At 38.7% G+C, this 23,237-nt stretch overlaps 2 protein-coding genes across 2 annotated transcripts; one reads left to right on the top strand and one right to left on the bottom strand.

The window, feature by feature from the left end:
- Window positions 1-473: 473 nt before the first annotated feature.
- spata2l (spermatogenesis associated 2-like) lies at window positions 474-6,365 on the top strand. Its single transcript, XM_029521980.1, has 4 exons — window positions 474-599; window positions 2,350-2,716; window positions 2,936-3,214; window positions 4,313-6,365. The coding sequence occupies exons 2-4, from the start codon at window positions 2,354-2,356 to the stop codon at window positions 5,270-5,272; spliced, it is 1,602 nt and encodes a 533-aa protein (XP_029377840.1). The 5' UTR covers window positions 474-599; window positions 2,350-2,353; the 3' UTR covers window positions 5,273-6,365.
- A 689-nt stretch (window positions 6,366-7,054) lies between these two features.
- Window positions 7,055-8,822, bottom strand: pdf (peptide deformylase, mitochondrial). Its single transcript, XM_029521983.1, has 3 exons — window positions 8,712-8,822; window positions 7,650-8,316; window positions 7,055-7,428 (listed from the first exon to the last, which is right to left on the bottom strand). Exons 2-3 carry the CDS (start codon window positions 8,269-8,271, stop codon window positions 7,271-7,273), a joined length of 780 nt encoding a protein of 259 aa, XP_029377843.1. The 5' UTR covers window positions 8,272-8,316; window positions 8,712-8,822; the 3' UTR covers window positions 7,055-7,270.
- Between the last annotated feature and the right edge of the window lie 14,415 nt (window positions 8,823-23,237).

Here is a 23,237-nt window from a genome sequence, read left to right as displayed (position 1 = left end):
ACCACTTTTGATGACATCTTTTAACTTTAGATATCTTTTGGGTATACAGTCAGATGAGTTGTCTTACCAGCGGGGGGCAGGGGGGCAAGCACTGCAGGAAAAAAGGGCCTCTCTTTTATTTCATGATAAGCTACTATGCTATGGAGTTGTTTTAGATTCACTTAATATCTCATGTTTATATGTTTTTTTCCTTCTCCCATTAGTGGCGCCCACATTGATAGACAGTGGTCTGAAATAGAGTCGTTCATATTTAAGAAAACAGCAATGGCACATTTTAAAGTGATAAAAACAATCAATTCCTTCTACAGATTTTTTAAAAGGTGTAAACCAAAATAACCGTGTAACAGACACAACCACATGATTTGAATTAGTCTGTTCAGAGGACCAACTCCTTACTGAAGCTTTCCCATCCGCCCCGTCGGCCCACTCTGATCTATTTAGCAAGCGCACCCGTCTAAAGCTGAGAAAATCGGTGCCACGTGACAATGTTTACTTTATACTGGAACATGAAGCGGCTAGCAATGACAACGCAATGACTGTGTGGCCGGAAATGTCTTATGTAGCTCACCTCCAAACATCTGTCTAAGCGCATCACCCAGGTGAGACTATATGCTTCATGGGGTTAGCCAAAGGTGTGCATTGGTTAAAGTCAACTGGTAGCCGCGAAATTGCGTCATCTTCGTTTCGATGGTTGGCTCATAAGGACATACTGTTCGCGAAAGATTTTTAAATTGCTTCGTTACAAACATTTTACGTGAATGTATTTTATTAATCAGTAGTCTCTAACTCGGCGTATTTCCTTCGTCTGTCATTAATAATTTTTTTCTGGGTATCTTTACTTTCTGAGTGCACTTACACACCCGATGCTAAAAGTTTACCAGTTTGGGTGTATTGTTTGCTAACAGAAATGAAGACAAACCTTTCGTGTGTATACATGCTTTCGAGTGGTGTTATTGTTATCGCAAATTCATGTGAAAGTAACATTTCCTCTTTATATTTGGGGTGGAATTCCCAGCATTAATACACAATGCAACAACAGTTAACCGAGCAAAATTAGCTAGTCAAAGTTGCAGACAACTGTCTATTTCCAGTCCCCAATTGGTGTTGTCACAAAGCGAGGCCAGATTCGAGCGGATACTTGACCTAACCTGACATCAACGTGCCAGTCAAAATGTATTATACATGAAACTTATACAAGAAACTTTTTCTTTTATTCTGGCCAAGGCGTCAGTGGTTTCACTTTTACTTGTAAGGGCAAGTGGAGAAGAGCTCCTCACATTCATTAGAATTAGAATGCTTTTATTGTCATCAGACACAACGAAATTTAAATACAACTCTGTGGTGCAAAATACAATTATAAAATAAGAAAGATAAAGTAAAAAATAAAATGTATGAATACATTTACAAAAGGAGCCAGTACAGATATATGTACTGTTAAAAATTAGCATGACTGCTGACAACGGTGGAAATAAATATATTGCACTGAGGACATTAACTGAATACCTAAACAGCATATTGAAAACTACTGTGTTTTCAGTACTTTTATTGCACTTGGGTAGGTGTTAATGAATCTGGATGTGCGGGCCTGGATAGCCATTTACCTCTTTACTGAGGGCAGCAGTGAGAACAGGCTGTAGCTACCATCATGTGCAATACTTCAGGCATTTAGCATCTGGCAAGGAATGTTACCAGTGTGAGCAATTCAGGCATTGTCCAATGTAATGTAATGAATTTGTGTATGCTGTAATGAAGCGCCCATAACCTTAGCTGCGATTGGCACCAGCATCTTCCGCCACCCTGAAGGACAAACACAGGAGGATGAAATTATGTTAAGAAGCCACGAGCATTATGCAGAGTATACTGAAATTACCATATGGACAGTGTTTTTGTATGTGCCAGAAAATCTCCCTACAATAGTTGCTCGTACAAAAAATAAAGCAATGTATTAAATCCTATCAGGCAGAATTGTATTTCCCCCACTGTCACAAGGAAGTTCTCTTTACCCTTGGGCATCACAACGTTTATATTAAGTAGGATTGAGCCCCTTTTTGGGTTTATTTAACATGTATTATGTGTAATGTTTATGTTATGTTCATTCGGTTAAAGTCAGTGTATTGTTCTCCTGCTGAAGCACGTTGTCCTCATTGTGTTCATTGTTTTTAAAGACTCTAAAGGTCAAGCTGGTGTGCACCAAAAAAGCTGTAAAACAATGTATTAGATTACTTTAGGCTAAATATAAATCTAAATGAACATCACTATCAAATTTTTTATTTTATTTTATTTTATTTTTTATTTATTTTTTTATGTGAGCAGTTTCATTTCACAGGATTGTTTTTTTTCCCTTCTCAGGTCAATGATGAGCAACTCGAAGCAGAGAGCCAGCGATTTACAGAAAGCTTATGATCAAAGTTTAAAGCAGCAAATTCTGGGACAAGGGTCCAGTCTGGCATGCAGAGATGAGGAGCTGTGGAATCAGGTGGAGGGGGCACTAAGGGATGGAGATGCTCAGGAGCTGCACTGCCTGGGTCTGAATCCATTGTGTGTGATGGAAGAGTCACTCAAGACAGCAGCTGCATCAGCATCAACAGTGGACAGTGGTGGACAATTCACAGCCAGAGGAGGGCTAAAAGGTCTGGCTAAAGCATTTGAGGTCTTGGAGCAAGCTGCCCTCAACCTGTACCATGGTCCTTGGAGGGAAGAGTACAAAGTTGTCAAGGTTGGCTAAATGAAACAAATGAATGGATAAAACAATTAAATCTGGGATTAGTTTGTGATTTCAGGGAGTTGAGCTATTCATAATTATTATCAAAGAATAAACGTCTTTTATTTTTTTGCCATGAATTAAATACAGAATCATCTGATAAAAAGATTTTGATTAATATATTTTCTAATCTTTGCCTTTTTTGTTTCTCTTTTCTTCACCTTTGTGTTCCAGATGTACTCTGGCATGTTCACCCATTACATCAAACCAGTGTTGTCAGTGCCACAGATTAAGAAACTATTTGGCCTGTTAGGATACCAGCTCAGCTCTTTTCCACATGAGAAACTTTTTCTCCAGGAATTCTCTCTGAATGAACTCCTCCGCTTGTCTTGTGCTTTCTATTTGGCTCGTTGTGAGTGTTCCCTCCTTCAAAAGGCTCTTGGGAAGCATGTTGGCAAGGCCCAGTGGGAGTTGAATTTGGTGAGAGAGAGACAGAGAGGAAACAACCTACAGGTATTTTTATTTCATAATTGAAAAATGAATCTGTTGCTTGTGAGGTCAGCTTTGTATCTTGAAAACCCTTTCATTTTACTTGAATTTTAAGGAAGATCCCAGATTTTCTGAATGAAAGTATTTTCCATATCATTTCAGTCTGGCTGAATGTAAAGGAAAAATGTAAAAAATAATGATGTTGGAATATAAAATGTTTTTATGAAATTAAATTATAATTAGACAGAGGACAGTGTCTCAGTCTTCAATATTTTAGTCTGTTCACAGACTGAAATATTGAACATCAGGTAGTTTCAATTAAGTTATTTAACATAATTGAATAGATTATGTTTTATATAATAGGCTGTAAAAATAACAAATATCCCGATATATAATTCAGCACTGGATAAATTTCTACTCAGTTCTGCAAGTCTCATAATTGCTAATATTTGAACACATTCATCCATTTCCAATATAAAGCTAGTTAAGTGGAATTGAAAATTTTCAGAAAGAAATCTTTGAGTGTACTTTGAAATGAACAATGAGAAGACACATTCCTCCAGGCTGTTGATTGTAAAACACTGCTGTAAGAGACGTTTAATGTTAGCTTTTATACATTTCAGTTGAAGACAAGAACTTAAATGGATGCATTTCTGGGGTGGTGCAGTGGTTAGCGCTGTTGCCTCACAGCAAGAAGGTCCTGGATCCTCCAGGGAGCCAATCTGTATGTTCTCCCTGTGTCTGTGTGTGTTCTCTCTGGGCACTCTGGCTTCCTCCCACCATCCAAAGACATGCATTTGGGGATAAGATAATTGCTGATGGATGGTTGCCTGTCTTTGACTTGCGACCTGTCCAGTGTGTACCCTGCCTTTTGCCCAAAGTGGCTGTGATAGGCTCCAGCCCCCCTTGACCCCAATAGGGATAAAGCAGTAAAAATGGATTGATGCATGAATGCATTCCCCCATATCAAAAGAAAATTGCAGTGCATTACTTTGGCTCTGCTCAACCTTGATTGACTCCCTAATGTTTGAGAAGGGCTGAACTTACTGAACACAGATTCAACAAGATCAAAACAAAATGACAGGTTTTGATAAAAAGATTTTTGTCCCGATGTGTCAACAGGTTGCTTTGGACAACACCAAGAAGACACTGAATATCAAGCAGCCACCTATGAAACCATTTGATGGAGAGTTGGATATAGATCTGTATACAGATGAGCATGTTAATGGTGGCCAGAGAGAGGTGTTCGTAAAAGACAACGAAAGTCCCAGCTCTTCAAACTGGTTGACTCAACCAAGTGGATCTCCCTCTGCCATCAGAACACACTGCAACGGAATGACATCCTTGATCTTGTCTGCACCTCTTGAATCAGAGAGTAACACAAACCAATCACCCAGCACAGGACAAGGGAGGCGTCCCTTTGAAGAGGTGGGACTTGACAAAGCCGACTTAGAATCACAATCGATCAATCTGCATTTAACTGGTATTGGGCTTTGCAAAAGTGAGACTGGAGACAACCAATTTTGCGGTCTCCAATCACCTTTTTATCCGAACTGTTGTACTGAAAGCAACAATTTGCACACTTTCACCTGTGACTTGCATCAGAATTGCTTTAGGAAGAACCACAATGAGGTAAAAAATATACCTGAAGTATTGGAAGAATCTACAACAGTATCAGTACAGAATGAAAGTCTCAGGGTGAGTGACATGAGTGCAATAGAAAATCTCTCTTGCAGGGGCGGAATGCCCTCCTTGGTTCTATGTGAATCCACTGAATCCATATTTAATTCCTGTCCTCCAATCACCTACCATGACTGCTGTAACCTTGCCCAGCTGGACCCTCAAGTCCTGTGTTGCAGCTGCCGGATCTTCCACTCCAGTTCCTGCAGAGATGTAGACCAATGCCAATGTCACCACCACACAATCAAACAGCTCGGAGTATGTGCCTGTGGGAAAACATGTCCAAGAAACCCTCTGGTTCTGTGCAGATACTGTGGAAATGAATACTGTAGGGATTGCTGGTACAGAAATCCTGTTGTATGTGTCTGTGGCCAAACCTTTGACCAGTCATCCTCAGTATGATTTGTGTATGAGAAATGGTACACGAATGAGGCACAACTAACAAAATGAAAATGCCTTAAATCTACATACTTTTACAAGCAAGATCACATCCAAATGTTGCATTGAAACAATGCTCAAATGCAGCATTGCATGCATTTAATGCATTTAAGTGTGCTCAAATTTTTCTATCTGGGACATCTTGCATTATTCTGTTGTTCTGTAGATGGCCATCACCATAATTTTTAAGCTTTGTGTGTTGAGACTTGAATTTGTGATAATAGTTTATGACCTTGGGTCACTTAAACATAACTTCATTGCAAAGCCCATGGATGTCTGTCTTCACCTGTATAATACTTACAATACATATGCAAACATCAGCTCTCTCTCTCTCTCTGCATAATGAACACTGGCTGGAAACTCAGTGAAGATTCTCTTTTAATCTCATTTTGAACTCTAATCGACAGTAGTGATCTCTGAGAACATGGTATTGCCTTTAATTGTGGGCTCTAGTTATGTGGCTGTCTTCCTAATTGTATGTAATCGCTGTGTTAAAAAAAAAAAAAGATGTGAAACTAATGTTTGTTGTAACTGTCATTTAATCCTATTTTTGTGTTCAATTGATTAATTGATTGGTAAAATGTTGGTAAAATGTTGTATGAAATGGTCATCACATTTTATAAACGTTAAAATGATATATCCAAGTCCTTTTGCTCAAAGTTACCATATTTTTACAATTTCACAATGTTCACCTTTAACTCTTTATCCATACATTTGTGGTTCTATGAACCAAAAACTATCTAGTGTAGTTGCACTTCTCAGGTTTTTTTCTGGACTTCTAGAGACAATGGGACAATGGGTCTTTGTAGACCAAACTCTTTAACGAATCGTTTCAGTTTTAAAATTACATATTTTAGACTAAATTTCAGTTGATAAAGCAGCATATAGTGAATATATGAGGAAAAAGGACCAAGTTGGTTGGGGCTTAGTGGAAAAGATTCAATGCAAAATGTTTTTTGCCCATTCTCATAATATAATCAAATGAATAAAGGAGGTGCCAGCTTTTGAAGCAATTTAAATTAAATCTGATCCATAACTGTCCTAAAGACTAAATACCACTATTAGGTTATTCTTATTATTGCCATATTATTAGTAATTTAGAATTCTTAAAAAATATTTTTTATTTTTAGTAACTGACAGGAAACTGGGAGAGAGGGAAGAGGGTGACCTGGGGTATATGTTCTTGGCTGGATTTGAACCCTGCAAATTCCATGGCACGTGCTCTAAATCACCTGACCACCAGTCATTTAGAACAGCTGTCCCCAACTCATGTTGTTGGCGCGGTGTTACGAGGACGCTGCTAATAAAGTTGCATACGAATGCACAGTGGATTCACGTTAATTATATTTAGAAAATAGCAGTTTTTATGCCTATCATATCATTTTATTTGGTTGCATTTATCCGCCACACCTTGAAGGCCGGTCCGTGGTGCAAAAAAGGTTGGGGACCGCTGATTTGGAATGCTGAGCTGTGTCATGTCTGCTCATGTTCAGGATATGTCAAGTTTGATCTCACGTTCATGTAGGTTCTTGTGAAACTTCTTGAGTACTGATTTTTGTCACAGTCTTTTTACCGGAGTTGAATGAGTGGTGACAAAACTCATTATATCATAAGCATCTTTACCTGCCTTACATCCTAACGTCCACAGAACTCTATTCTCTTGGCTTACACTTAAAAGTTATCTCTTCCCTGTTCCTCCTCTAAATCATTTAAAAAAACTGTAATAGATTTTTATTTTTTATGATTCTGATTCCCAGCTCTTAACACAACCAGAAACCAAAATGTATAATTTATTGAAAGTTTGATCAGACACTGTGCTAAAACAGGAAATGAACAAAAACAAACAAACAAACAAAAAAACCGAACGCAAAACCCTGTTATCTTATCAGGAGCAAAGCCGGAGTCATCGCTAGCCGTCAGTTTGATGATTGGTCTTTATTCACTGTTTATGGTTTCTGTTTTCTATTGATTGTGCATCTGCCAGTTGATGTTGATGAATGTCTTGCTGTTCATACGGTCAATGTAGAGTACCCCATCCAGATGATCCATCTCATGTTGAACAATTCGAGCTGGCCAGCCGCTGGCCTGCCACAGAACAGCTACACCGTTTTCATTCAGACCTGCAGAATGAGGATGCATGCGTGCAAAAATTTTTGGATTTAGCAATAGCCCTCTAACACATCTATTAATAAAATGCGGAGACTTTATAATGCATCACAAACTTAGTGAAGAATCAGAAGCCTCACTAACATTCTTAATGCTCTTAAAATGCAGATATATTCCCTTCTGAACATGTAAAAAAGAATTTGTATTTGGCACATAACAGAATCTAAACGTGTACCAGAGATTTCCACAGAGAGGTATCGAGGAACTGTAGCGGAGAAGCCTGAGATGCTTTCACAGGCTTCCTGAAAGAGCACGGTCCGTCCATCAAGTACCCTCATCTGAGGATTAACAAAGATCCTCAGAGGTTGGGCAGAGAGACCACGGAATTCCCTTGATGCAGTTGAACTCTCTTCCAGCATCCTCTCTGGATATTCCAGGACCAAGATGCGCAGCGGCACACCAATCTGAGGTGCGCTCAGCCCAACACAGTCAAGTTTCCGCATTACTTTCACCAAAGTGTCGATCACCTTTTGGATCTCAGGGCCCGTTATAGCTGCAGGGTCAACAGCAGCAGCATGTGAACGCAGCACTGGGTCCCCTACCTGGCATACATGACTGTATGGGGGACTGTGTGAAGAAGGGAAAATCTTATGTTTTATATACTGAAGATAGGAACGTGTCTTGACATTACTACAATAAGAGCGTCTGCAGTGCATAGAGGATTCTGCTGAAATACAAGCAGAATTCATGGTTGGTACACTCAAGGCTGAGGCTCTGCAGTGATGAGCTTCGGATGGGCAACGTCTGAGCCCCATTCTGGAGAGTTGGAGCAGAGATGCACATGATTTTGCACTCATGGTGTCGCTGCAGCTGGGATGATGTGTCAGATCAGTGGGGGATCTCTGGAAAGGTCATGTAAAGACAAACAGGTAATGATGTGACATTCCTCACCCTGTGTCATGAAGACGAAATACCACATTTTGGAGGCTGAAAGCACACTGCTATCGCATATTGCGTTAAGACTTTGCTGTAACTTTACGATTCTGTAAAATTCTGTACAAATTAATTTGCCATGCCTTGCCTTCTACCAATGGGTTAAACCATGATAAACATTTTAATTTGAGATGATGACATCAGTTTCCCATTAAGCTTCCCCACTTCGATCAGCACAGCTGGGTTGAAGGTCAAAGCTGTACAGAAAATACATACAGTGCTGTACATAGAGCGAGGATTGACTGCAGCAACCCCACCGCGACCCGGATAAATGACGATGAATAAATGTACGAAATCTACTAACCGAACGTAGTATCTGCTCCTGGAAAGACGCCGAAAAACCTCCGTCAGTTCACACCTGAACATGACCAACAGAGCTTAGCGCAGAGATATCTTCACGTTGCTATTAACACTAGCACTACCGGGGCAACAAGCAGTGCTCACTCAACTTCACAATAAGAGTCTACGCCTCATTGGCTTGTTTTTACTGCGTCCAACAGGTCTTTGGATTGCCCTTATTTCGATGATGTGACACGGAAGTAATTTGCAGCGTCGTCTTCAAAAACGTGTAGAAGAAGATGTCAATGGACGAAGGGGAGACGAACTTTTGGTCGAGTCGGCGTTGTGAATTTAATGGAGATAACTGGTTTGCGGGATGTTGGGATGACATCACAGGTAGTAGATAATGAGGAGGAAATGGACTTTGATGGCAGGGTGAGTTGTTGTGAGTGGAAAAGTGCGAGCTAAAGCAAACGAGAGCCAGGACAAGGAGGTAAGACTGAAGTGGTATGCTAACCAGGGAAATAAAATAGAGTTAGGGGAAAATAGTTCGGATGAAGAAAACTGGATTGTTAACAGGAAGGTGGAAAGGGAGGAATTTAAGATAATTAAGTTCAGGAAGGAAGATGAGAAGGTAAATCTAAGCCCTATTGCGCTATCTAGGGAGGTGAGAAAAAAGGTACAGTGGGGCAAAAAAGTATTTAGTCAGCCACTGATTGTGCAAGTTTTCCTACTTAGAAAGATGAGGTCTGTAATTTTCATCATAGGTACACTTCAACTACGAGAGACAAAATGAGAAAAAAATCCAGGAAATCACATTATAGGATTTTTAAAGAATTTATTTGCAAATTATGGTGGAAAATAAGCATTTGGTCACCCATAAAAACGCAAGATTTCTGGCTCTCACAAACCTGTAACTCCTTCTTTAAGAAGCTCTTCTGTCCCGGGAAATTATGAGATACAACAACAGGAAGAGACTACTATCCGATAATAAGCGAAGGAGTGGATAAAGGGGCTTTCAGCAGTGCTGATTGGGATACAGTTAAGCAGATATATGATTAAAGAAATGCAATACATTGATATTAATCAAGATGTTGAAGAGTTAAAGGTCTCTGTTTGTGAAACTATCCTAGGGGCAGCAAAGGAAGCAATTCAAAGGAAAGGAGGTAAGAATAAAGAGAAAATTGTGCCATGGTGGATGAAGGAATGTGAGAATGCAATAAAATCTTGAAATAAAGCATTTAAAGTGTTAAAATGAACTCATAGTTTCCACACTCTTATTGAATACAAAGGGTGAAAGCTAATAAATAAAACTAACAATTGCAAGTGCTAAGAAGGTCTTTTGGAGGAAATTTTGCAATTCCATAGGAAGGGAAATAGATATTAGTAAAGTATGGGGAATGAAAAAAAGAATGAATGGAATTAAGAGTATTGGTTGATAATGGAAGAGGCGAAAGCAGACATGTTGCAGACATGCACAAGGTGCATAGCTCAAATAATATTAGTGAAGAGGGGAAAAGAGTAAGGGAAGTTACAAAAACTAAAAATGAGACATTCATGCAATTTAATGAAGACACTAATGATTTATGAAATATACAATTTACAAGGGCAGAACTGAATCTTGCTCTCAGGAAAACTAAGTTATCAGCACCAGGAAAAGATCAGATATGTTATATTATGACAAAGCAGCTCAGTGACTCATTTAAAAATACCTTATTGGAATGACACAATAAAGTGTGGAAGAAGGGAACATTACCACAGATATGGAAGGAAGCAGTGGTTGTGCCGATACCTAAATCAGGAAATTATAGGTCTATTGCCCTATCTAATATTTGCAAGGTAATGGAGAGACCTAAATGTAAAAAACATTTTATAGAAAGCAAAGGGTTTGTAGCAAGATATCACAGTGGATTTAGAGAAGGAAGAAATACTGTGGACCCAGCTTTATGCCTGGAACAGGAAATAAGGAAAGCACAAATTAGAAGGGAAAGTCTTGTGGCTGTCTTTTTTGATATAGAAAAAAGCATATGATATGACGTGGAAAGAACGATTGTTAATTAAATTGAGCAAATTGGGGGTCACTGGCTCAATGTATAGGTGGATCAAGGACAATCCAAATAGCTAGGAAAGACTTTTTCAAATAATTTAGTTGAAGAAAATGGAACGCCTCAAGGCAGTATAATAAGTCCTCTGTTATTTTCTATCACAATAAATAATTTCTTGAGTTTGGAGAAGGGAATGGGATTTTTTTCCTTTTGCAGATTATGGGGCAATTTGGAAGAGGGGAGGGAATATAGAATTTATTGTGAAGAAAGTATACGTGGGAATGAAACAGCGGACAGGTGGGCAAAAAAAGAAACAAGAAACCACAACATCGACATCCAAGTTCCATTTAGTAAAACAGAAAGGAATACCAAAATTAAGAACAAGTTAAAAGAAAGGTGCCAAAAGCAGTGGGAAGAAGAAAGAACAGGCCAATGGTACTATAGAATTCAAAGAAGAGTTGGAGTCACAAGAAAGACAACAACATCCCGCAGAGAGGAAACAGTAATATCAAGGTTACGATTTGGTCACTCAGGACTTAACAGCACACACTATAAAACAAAAAAACATGTCTCAGGAAAATTTGACTATTGTGAACAACAGGAACACAATAGATGATGCCATTCTGTACTGTACAAAATATAATGAAGAAAGAAAAGATCTAATTTTGAGCCTCACAAAACTGGTTAGATTTAAAAGACAGAGTTTTGAGTGAAAAATGTTAGGATGCTCTGCTACAATATCTTCGAAAAACAGGTTTGATAAAAGAATATAATTTTGCTTTATTTAATTGTCTAAGTTTCCTCAATTCGTACGATTTAGTCACACTCAGTCAACACTCCATACCATTCGGAGGTGGTAATGCAGCCTCATTTGAAGACATCACTGAAGACATCGCTTTTATTTCCAGCAGTGAAAAAGGCCAACTGAGTGTTCAGTAGCCAGTTTCCAGTTTTAAATGAATATGTACTGACTCCTATTTAACATGAGTCGAAATGTGATTGGTTAACTCTGAACATAGCCAGATCCCCAGTAAAAGGAGGTGTTTTTACACTTGTGCAACCACATTTTTTTGTCTTCTATTGTTAACCCACCCCCAAAAAATTGTTTTCTAATTGATTTGTATAGGTTTAAGCTCACATTTAAGGTGGAAAAAGTTCAGAAATTTGATTTATCTTGGTCTCATTTTTAGATCACAAAAACCTGCCAATTTAACAGTGATGTGACTTTTTAGAATCACTGTACATCTACATGAACTGAATTAGTCAATGGCACAGGGCTGAAAATGCAAACCTTAACAGAGACCCTTTTCCTCCAGCAGGGGGCACTATATATATATATATATATATATATATATATATATATGTATATGTGTGTGTACAATGGGTAACCAATCTTCATTTATAGCACAATCATGTAGACATGAGTACATTTTTCATTGAAAAAATCATCTTTCTAGTTACTGCTTCCCGGTGGATTAAAAGGTTAAAAGGATTAAAAGGTTTGCTACCTCAAACCTTTTCACATTTTTGTACTACATTTACTGTTACTAAGAATCCTCTGGCCTCTCCTCATCTACGAGGTTCCCAGATCTAGAATGAACGGCTCAATTAAGTAAAAAAATCTCTTTAATGTGGCGAGTTGGTACTGGGTCTAATAGACAGGTTGACGGTCTGGATGATGAAACTATAGAAGCTAGCTCTGAGAGGTTCAGAGGAGAGATTGATTCCAGATGTACAATAGGCGTTGCAGTTGATTAAGGAGTTGCTGTATTCAGTAGATGATTATTGTCTAATGTAGGTAAAAGCTGATGAATTCTTTCTCTGATTGTGAGAATTTAATCTGTAAAAAAGTCCATAAAATCATCACTGCTGAGAGCTGAGGGGATCACTGGTTCAATTGAGCTATGACTTTCTGTCAGCCTGGCTACAGTGCTGAAGAGAAACCTGGGGTTGTTCTTGTTTTCTTCTATCAATACTGAGAAATATAAGCTTCTAGCACTGCGAAGAGCTCTCTTATAGGTTTTTAAGCTGTCTTTCCAGGCTCAGTGAGACTCTTCCAAATTACTGGAACGACAACATCTTTCTAATTTCCTTGACGTCTGCTTTAAGGCATGAATTTGGGAATTATACCAGGGAGCCAGCCTCCTCTGTTTGATTACTTTCTTTTTGAGAGGGGTGGCATCATCAAGATTTGAACACAGTGTGGCCATAGTGCTAGTCACAAGGCCATCGACCTGTGTAAGGGAGAAATCCTCATTCTCCCTACTACTACTCAGTTCTGCCTGACGTCAACAATCACACTCATATCAACCCAGTACTGTGTTTACTGAAAAAGTTCAGATAAAATCGCTAAGCTATGTGCTCCACCCCAAAAATATTTCAGTGTGTCTGAGCCATGTATCTTGCATAGATGGCAATTTTCCAAAAATCCGCTAAGTGGATTTGTTTCAGACTGGGACAGGTAGTGAGTGTGCAACTGAACAACAATTATTATTTGTGTGCTACTTGTGCTACTTTGTTGTTGTTTTTGTTTTTGTTTTTTTTTTTTTGAATTTTTGTGGTTTTATAAGTGTTGAAAATGGTTACCCAGTGTAGATTTATTGAAAAATAAGTAAAAAATCGAATTAATAACCTGCTGGGGTTTGTAATAGAGTCTTTTGATATGTTTTTTATAAACCAACCAGTCCAGAACTTTGGTCTTGGCTAAAATAACACTTTTAGTTGGATTACCATGAAATTTCAGAATACGCTCATGGTTGCCAGAGGTTGAACCTGATGATGACTCCTGAAGGTATCAGCCAGAAAAAATTTCCAGCTATTCAGAAAAATATCTCAAAATTTTTTACTATCCAGGAGTTGGAGGCATTATCAGTTAAGTTGTTTTTTTTTTTTGCCATGGGGTTATGTCAGTCATTCGGTTAATGACTCTTTATCCCCGGTGAATGAGTAACTTGATGAATGTGTTAAACTACAGTATTTTAAATTACTTGTGCAACTTAAGAACAACTGATCAGTCTTGTGTAAGACACCTAGTTTTTTCTTGAGAATCCAATTGCAACCATTTCTATAGAGGTCAATTTCTTCACACCACCAATATAAATTCATCTCCCCCACACACTGTGAGGTAAACAAAAAAGAGACAGCATTTAGTCAAAATACTCCATAAGTCGACTTCCCTATTACCCTGTAAACTGAAGTTACCGACTGTTTCTTTAACTGTGATTTAGAGCTTTTTCCGTTTTTTTTTATTTTTTTTTATAGTTTTTAAGTGTTTTTTTTTTTACATTCCACTTGTCTTACTTACCATATTGTACTCTAATATTACTATTCATTTTATTTATATAAATCTATGATATTGCTATTACATATTCTTGTAATGTTTCTATTTCCCTTTCTTCTTCCATTCTGAAGCATCAAACAGATAAAGTATTTCTGATTTCTGATTGCCTAACCATGGTTAAATTGTGTCTTGTGATCTTTTGGCTACCAGGGTCCTCTTCAATGAAACCAACTTTAAGTATCAGTCCAGGGAGCGCACTCTCAGGACTTAAGGCTCAAAACCTGATCCTCTATGACAAAGCAGGCAGTTAAAAGCTTAAAGCTTAATTACTCATTTGTGGCTCCTAGATGGTGGGACAAACTCCCAAATCCTATCAGAGTAGGGCCATCCCTCTTGAAACCCCCACTCAACTGCCAGGGTCACTACTATAGAGGATAGCTATCTTTACTTGTTACTTGTTACACATGGTGATGACCTTGTCTATAGTACTACAGTTTCATTGTATACAACACTGAATGCTGTTACCCCTCTGAATAAAAAGTTAATAAATCATAGGAAGCAAGCTCCATTGTATAATTCTGAAATACATGCCTTTAAAGCAGACATCACTAAATCTGAAAATGAAGTTGCATTTCAGCAAGAAAGAACAACTTCATCATGTAGGGAAACAAAGTTGAATACTATTTATAAAAGCCCTCCAAAATGCCAGAAACTCCTCATCATTATTTAATAATTATTTCAATTACTTGTGATCAATCAAGAAAATACCAAGTCCCAGGTTTGTACAAATTCTGTAGCCAGGCTGACTCAGAGTCACATATTTATTTAACCATTCCTTTAATTCTCAGTAGCAATGACTTTATGTGCTTCTTTACAAATACAATTCTAACTGGTAAATAAAACGTAAATTGATCAGGATATGAGCTGGCAGGCACATGTCACAACCCTAATCACCTAAACATCTGTTGCATCTGTGCAAAAATACATCAGGGTCTACACTTTCTCCGGAGACTGAGGCTCTTTGGAGTCAATGTAAATATTATGTTAGTTTTCTATAGAGCTAGTATAGAATCCATCTTGAGGTACTGTATTTCCAGCTGGTTTGGCAAACTGACTGTTAAATATAAATCTCAAATAGCTAATCTTGCAAAAATGGCTGGGAAAATCATGGGCATGTCCAAGCCCCTTATCACCCACCAAGCCATTTCTGGCAAGACAAGATCGGAATATAATTTCTGATCCCTTGCATGTTTTAAATCCAGAGTATGAATTACTGAAATCTAGTAGATAGATACAGAATTCCAAAATGCAGATATAATAGGTACAAACACTCATTCCTCTCTCAATCAAATTCCTTAATGAGAACTAGATGCACTTTGACACGGCATGGGGATGTACAAGGGTGTATAGGGTGTATTGTGTGTGTCTTGTTTTTTGTTTTGCTTTTCTTTTTGTTTATTGTGAATGCATGTGTGCAGCTGAGGGGTGGACTACAAACCGAGATTAGTGCCTTAGCGAGCTATGTTGAGTCTAAAGGAAAGCGTCCCTGTTTCATGAAGGCAGCTCTCTTTTAAGCGGGCTATGTCACCAGGGTAACTTATGCTTCGAAAATACCCTGGTCGGGACCAGTTTTTGTTCAGACTTTCAGCTTAAAGTTATAAAAAACGCTGCCCCTTCACCGGTCATCCTCCTTGAACATGACCTCACCGTTTCAAGGTGCAAGAATTGATAGATGCAATCTTTCGGAGGGTGTGTTTCCAGACCGGAGTGATCTGTTGACATCGATATAGATTTTCAGCTATGGGAATATGTTACATCTTGTATCTTGTTGACCATATGTAAGTAATGGGACCAAACAAAGCCATGCATTTACAGTAACGGAGTCATCATACAGCACCCCCCCCCCCCCTTCACTTCATTCACTATCCATAGTCATACATTTCTGACTTTCCACAGCCATTCCAGGTATGCATGAAAATGTTCTTTTGTTAGTTTATTTGGTTGTGTGCTCTGTGATGTCATGACTAGCTAATAACCATGAAATTGTGTTTTAGACGATAAGATAAAACCATGTCCACCAAAGTAACCATAACAAGCAGAGAAAACTGTACTTATCAAAACGAGACATTTATCTTTGTTTTATATACAACTTCAAACTTGGGTGAATGAAAGGCGTAACATAAAATCTAAACACTGGCCTTGCTATACATTGAAGCTAAAGGGAGAAATTTGATTGGACCAAATTTGCACCGACAACCAGACCACACCCGTGGGTCGGTCCCCAAATCAAAGTAGTCACAATTAAATTTTATGAAGTCTTGGTGGAGTTCTGGGGAAGTTATGAAAAGGAGAGCTTCCCCAGGAGACCTGAGGAAGCAATAACAACCACAACAGAAAAAGAAACTCAGAAGTCAGAATTTAGCTGCTAAGCTACAAGGGCTAAGTTCCACCTTGAAGCCAGGCTGCTGGAGACCCGAACAAGTTTGACTGCACGGCACTCAGCCTTCAGTGTCTCAAGTTGCTGTGGTAACCAGGGCAGCTTGTGTTGCCCGTGGCTCCAGTCTATTTTCATCAGGAAAGAGAAAAATAATTTGGATATTAACTTAATAACCAAGCCAATTGCACGAAAGACAACACTGCCGCTGAGGAGGGACGAGCCAGACCAACAGCCACTTCAGCCAAAGACCAGTCTATCTTGGCAGACAATGACAAAGGACCTCGACGCGGACCTCGAGCACATTTTTATTTACCCCTTTTTAATTAATAAAAACCCCCACAAATTAAGCAATTGTTATACTCCTTTTTCTTAAATCAAGACAGTAAAGAACATCCCTTCCAGATTGAGACTTGCTAAGAGGCAATAATATACACAATCTTAGGCACAACACTCCAGTTATTCAATCTCAAGTTTTAGTTTCTTGATTTCCAGCTTTTTTTTCTGATTATTCAGCTCTAGATTCCTTTTATAGAGGGCTCTCACATTGTCTGCTCCAACCTGTATTCATAGGACATTGAGGTGTTCATGTAAGAGTACATGACAACTTTAACAGTTACCTCTGTGTGGGGGCCAGCAAAGGTGTGTGCTGGCGGCTTGAGCAACAATATGTCTCCTTCAATTGTAAAATAGACTTTTCTCATCTGAGAAAAAATAAATATGCATTTAGTATTTTACCACCAAAGCACATATACATACCCTGGACAAAAACTTGCTGCTGGGAGCTGCCAGCACCAGGGTCTGATTGAATAGCTCCTTGTATCCCCTCCATGATTGGCTGCCCTTCATTGTTTGCAAAGGCCAGCTTCTCTGAGGCTGTGTAATTTGCTGGAGCAGGCCCACCAGTCTTTCTCCTCTAACTTTTTTCTTGTTTGCTTAAAATAATCTTAACACTTAATATGTTACGCAGTGTATCATCCACATTCCACTAAGAGTGATAAATGCACAGCAAATACATACCACTTTGGATTATATTTTTGTGGGTTCCAAACCCAACCAAGGGGAGAAAATGGAATCCAAGAATGGCAGTGCAGGAAGCAAAAGTAACCCCTCTGGTCCTGTCTCCAAGACAAATTTCTCCCAAGAGAGTCAAATAAAGTAAACCTTGAATCTTGATCTGTTGTCAAATACAGTACCTTTTGAATCAATTGCAATGCCTGTTTTGTATTTGGAATCACCTCTAAATATCTGAGCTAACCCCCATAGTCTCATCATTTAAACCATCAACTTGTCTTTTAGACTCTATAACAACCAGGCTGTTTAAGGATGTTTTTGGATCAGTAAATTTGACACCATCAACCTTAATATTTTATAACAGAAACTGGAACATGAAATTGGGTGTAGTGCTATTTGAAGTAGTGTGTGAGTACACCTTTGACATGCACTGTTTACCTGTGGTTCTTTTGAAGGGTGTGTAATCACTGTTCCTACTGTACTGTGTACCTACATAGGTGTTAGTCAATTTCTGACACATTATCAAATGTTTAATAATGTTATGTTGAGTTGTCTAACCATTATGATTTGATGATATATGGATATGAAAACAATATAACAATTCTTTTTTTAGTCCGTCAGTGTGGAAATGTATACATTACAACAGCATCAGGCATATAAAAGAGAATAGGAACACACAAGAATAACTGAAATAGCGAGATAGCCTTTGCTATCTCAGTCAGACCTCAGTCTTCTCTCTTTGAGGTGCAGATAAGTGATGTGGCCAATCCAGTTTGTTATTTAGGTAAGTAGCCAGGTAATTATAAGATATCACTATATCAATGTTCATTCCCTGCATATTCACGGGCACTGGGGGATTGTGAAAATCCACCATTATCTCTTTTGTTTTCCCTGCTTGGATCTAGAGGTGGTTGCTATGACACTAGTCTACAAGGGGTGCAATGATTATAGATTTTGATTATGCAATTATAGTCTGAGTAATCACGGTTTCACAATTTTCATGATTAGTATGCATTCATTAATTTCACAACACTACTAATGAACTAATGCATAAAATCACATGAAAATTCTTTAGAGATTTTATTTGTTGTTATTTATTGCTGTCAGAAATAACACGAATAAAATAATACAGTACAAAATAATGTTGTGCACTAGTAGGCGCAATTTGGAGATTGGCGCTTAATATCAATCATTATGGAAAATGATCATTGATATCTAAGACAGTTTACTATAAGTAGTGAATTTCGGGGCACCACACTGTTATCAGGGACCAATGTCCAAACTCAATATACAGTCTCAGAGGGTTAACAGAAGGAGTGAAATTGAGCACTGACTGTTATGAATCCAGCAATTGTCACAATTATAGCCACAATAATCACAACGACGGTTTAAATTATAACAGAATTTATTCACAGTAACAATTATTCAAATTAACATCACTCTGGATAAATGGCTGTTATAGTTTGATTATCCAATGACATCAGCTACTAATCTACAACAGGTAACACACATGTAATAAGAATGGATCAGCAATATCAATAGCCTTAGCGATGATGATGGCTATAGCGGTGACAGCAGTAATATATGCAGCAACACTAATAAATAGTGATAGCAATGACAACACAGTAGTCTGCACTCGTCCCGCGAGCTGGGTTTTTGTAGTGGTAGGATCCAAATGTTTGGTGTCAGCAATCTGGTCAAGAGGAAAGCTGGGACAGCTCTCTACTGCAACTTGGGCACTGGGAAAAGCGAAGGCGGCGTGTGTCTCTATCACCTGGGTGACGTCACCGGGGACCCCTGCTGAGGGTGCCTGAGTCCAGCCAATGACTGCGTTCAGTTCCTGTTCAAACCTGAATCCACACTTTAGGTGTAAATCGTTCAGTCCTGGCGCCGTTTTCAAACAGGCAGACAACTCTGGCCCAGGCTTCTGGAGGGACATGTAGGCCTCTCTATTGTTCTTTTCAGAGCACATGTGAGGCGATCCCAACAATAATTAAGTCTATCCCTTTGGAATCGAAGAAAAGTGACCTCTGCTCTGTTAAAATCTATGTCAGTGTTTCCCTTTTGGGGGGGGGGGGAAACCAAAACTAATGGAATCAAAGTCTGCAAGACCTGTCTGTCTGCATGGCTCTTTTGATTAAAAATGGCACAAAATTATTTATATTATTATTATTATTATTATTAATTATAAAAATTATTTTCTATTTTCAGTTTGTATATTCTTTCTATAATTCTTTAAGACCTGAGTAGAGAACTTGCAAACATAGTGAAAAAAAATCTAGTTGGCTTTTGACTTTTTTTTAAAACATAAATAACACTCTAACATTGAAAATGAGCTGGGTGGTGATCCCACAAACGCTGCATCAAGTTTGATGTGTTTGAACCTTGAACCAACTTTTTTCGGCAGGTTTTGCAGACGGGTGATCTGTCGTCTTGGACGACTCCCTGGTTATTCTTGCTGTATCTGAAATACTCCGAAACTGTAGACTTCACTTTTTTCTTAGGTGGAAACAAAGCTTCGTTGTTTGGTCCTTCTGCCATTGTTTAACTAATGTAGCGTAACCTCCATGCCCCTTGATACACACAGCATTGCAGGAAGCTGCACCTTTGGTGTAACTTTGTTTTCGTTTGCACCAAAAATATTGTACTAGCATAGTGTCAGTTTTCTGGGAGTGAGAGCAGAAAAACTCTATGTAGCCTTTGGGATTAAATTATCCGTGACAGGTCCGGGGGGCGGACTCTTTAGCAATTTTCATGACCAGGCTTAAAACTTTCCTGTAACGCTTATAGTTAAAAAGTTAAAGTCCTCTACTCTTTAGCTATGCTGCTGTAGGCCTAGGCTACTGGGGGAAGGACTGAGCTTCTCTCTCTCTGTCTCTCTCCCTTTCAACCTCTCCCCCCCTCTCCCTCTTTCTCTCTCCCACTCTCAACCCAATCGGTCGAGGCAAATGGCCGCCCCCCGAGCCTGGTTCTGCTCAGGGTTTCTGCCTCTTAAAGGAAGTTTTTCCTTGCCACTGTCGCCAAGTGTTTGCTCATCGGGGGATCTGTTGGGTCTCTTTAAATAATTTTATGAAGAGTTTGGTCTAGACCTGCTCTATATGTAAAGTGCCTTGATGTAACTTTTGTTATGATTTGGCGCTATACAAATAAATCAGATTTAAATCTGATTTGATTTTAAAGCATGGTTAACAGTAAAATCGGTTAATCACTGCATCCATATATTGCGAGAGCAAATATTTGAGGAGAAAGCCCACCAGTGTTCCAGTTTGTCCCTCAGTAGTGCAGGTTGGATTACATTGAAAGCAATGAAGAAATCCGAGTGAATCCAGGGTTCTCCAGTTGAGAGAGGGCTCAATGTTACAGGAAAATGACAGCACCATTTACCCTTAGGCTAGGTTGGTAGGTGATTTGAAGAGGGAACATCAATGGGCTCACCAGGGGGTGGTGATGCAACAGGAGCAGCCTCTCCAGGGTCTTCATCAGATGGGATGTGAATGCCACCGGCCTGTAACTGTTGAGGCCCCTTGGGATGTTGAGTCTTAGGGACAGGTACCACACAGAATGGCACTCCCCAGCCTCCTGTTTTAAGTTGGTCTGCACAGCTCTTGAAGTGCCTGGGGCTTCAACCTTCAGCCTTCTTTGTCATCAACTTCCTAAACTGATTCCTTCCTGAGATGCTTTGATGGTCAAGTTGGAACAGTGGTGCTGTTTTTTATATTGTCTCCAGTGCATCATGCAATGTACTGGGGAAAAATTGACATAGTGGAGGACAGTTAGCTGCTTGTGATGGCGTGAATGATATCTCAGGCTGCATCAGCATTAGCAGAGGGGATAATGTGGGTGGCTATCGCAATCATATCCCAGAAATCCTGCTGCAGGTAGTATGGGCTCACTGCTAACAGTTCAGTGCCCCTGTTGCAGAGTTTTTCTTTAAGAGTGGTATGCCCAGAGTTAAAGTAAATGTAATTTACAAACACTGCCAGCACCTCTCCTTTCCTATCACCACCATCCCTTGTCCTGTCAGCCTGAACCAAGCTGAGGTCACAGAGATGAAGAAACAAGAAGGAAATAGGCACCCATAGTAGCAACTTTGGGGTCCCTAGTGCACTAAATATAAAAATAATCTATTGAGGAAAAGTAAAAAAGAATAGAGAAAAGAAAAAGGGTTTACCTGTGAGCAAGATCAGCTGCTACTTGAGCGGCGTCATCTGAACAAATTAGTTTTGTTCCATTTTTGTATTTTATCTTTTTATGTTGATGATTTGATTACTATTTATTTGATGATTGATGATTACTTTTTCTAATTGAGAATTAAATTACAGCTGTACAGTAAACTTCTGACATTTCATTAGACAGATGCTTTTCATACAAGAGAATACTAGAGAAATTACACTCAAGAATAGAACCCACAGCTGATGCTATGCTCTATTTCAAATTTATTTGGCCCATTACTGACTGAGTTTTTTTTTTTTTTTTAGGCCAATGGAACAAAATCATGCTTATATCTAGAGAAAAACAAACTAACAAAAAAAAAAAAAAACAAACCTTGGCCTTAACCCTAAAATGTCACAGTTCATCAAACTACCAGTCCACAAAATTATGTTTTATTGTCCAAATCAGTTCTGAAACAGCTGTAACAAAATGAAAGGGCCATTATAAGTGTTGTCATTTTCCTTTTAGTGGATTTGTTTGTACTGTCCTTAGAGCGTTATTTTGTTTGTGCACAGGTGCCCTCACAAAAAGTGGAGGGCAAAGTAGCTCAGCCCCTTGGCAAGGTGAGGCAGTGCTGGTTAAATGGCAGGGTGCAAAGTGCAAAGTGGGGGGGGGGAACAAAGTGCAAAGTGTGGGGTAAACTGGGAATGCATTGAGTTCTTACATAAGTCTCTTTCAAAAGAATACAAAATACCATTAACAGACAAAAAAGCTCATGTAACACCAAACAGTGGCAAGCTTAAAATCACATGTACTTGAATTCAACATAATTTTATGTTTGTGATGCATAGCTTTCTTTCATGCAGGTGGACTGGATATTTTTCATTACAATTAATGTGGGACACGTATTTATTTGTTTAATCTTGTGTACTAACTGTGAGTTTTTATTGAGTTTTTCCACGAATCAGTACTGCATCAGGTACATCAGATGTTGCGTGTTCCCTCCATGCTGGCCAAAGAACAATTGAAAAATTATTAATTAATCTGTTTTCTTCAGAATTTTCTTATGCAGCAAAAACTTGAAGCATGAACCATATATACCGTTTTTCAGATTATCAGGAAAATGAAAATGTCATGTTGCTCTTCTGGCCCATTCCTGAATCTACAGCAGTAGCACAGTGCAGTGCTCTCTAATCTGCTATCACTAAATGAGTGCCATGTTGGAAATTTTTGAAATTCTGCCCAATAGGACCACTGAACTGATTTTAAATAAAGCTTTTCCAGGAGTGTATGCCCATTATTGTTTTGGGAAGAGTGGCTTTGCAAAGTTAAGTTGAATTGTCCAATTCAACTCAATTCCCAGTACATCTTTTGATTAAATATGTTTTGTATATATTTATTTATATATTCTCTATTTATATATTTTGTTATTCTCTTTCTTTTTTACTATCTCATCTACACTGTAAAAAAACAAAACAAAAACAACAACAAAAGTATATACAAAAAAAAAAAAAAAAGCACTGGCAGCAAAGTTTCCAAACAGATACTGTAAAATTACAGTAAATTAACTCTTGCACAGCTAAGCTAGCTGGGATCCATTTACACAAAGATTGACAATGAGTGGTC

The sequence above is a fragment of the Echeneis naucrates genome, chromosome 16 (assembly GCF_900963305.1).
Source record: "Echeneis naucrates chromosome 16, fEcheNa1.1, whole genome shotgun sequence".
NCBI lineage: Eukaryota > Metazoa > Chordata > Actinopteri > Carangiformes > Echeneidae > Echeneis > Echeneis naucrates.
This window is presented reverse-complemented; position numbering and strand designations above follow the sequence as displayed.

Coding starts and splice junctions, on each gene's coding strand:
- spata2l (XM_029521980.1), top strand. CDS start 2,354: ATGATGAGCAACTCGAAGCAGAGAGCCAGCGATTTACAGAAAGCTTAT. Junction 2,717..2,935: donor AAGAGTACAAAGTTGTCAAG/GTTGGCTAAATG, acceptor TTTGTGTTCCAG/ATGTACTCTGGCATGTTCAC. Junction 3,215..4,312: donor AGAGAGGAAACAACCTACAG/GTATTTTTATTT, acceptor ATGTGTCAACAG/GTTGCTTTGGACAACACCAA.
- pdf (XM_029521983.1), bottom strand. CDS start 8,271: ATGAGTGCAAAATCATGTGCATCTCTGCTCCAACTCTCCAGAATGGGG. Junction 7,429..7,649: donor CCTCTCTGTGGAAATCTCTG/GTACACGTTTAG, acceptor CTCATTCTGCAG/GTCTGAATGAAAACGGTGTA.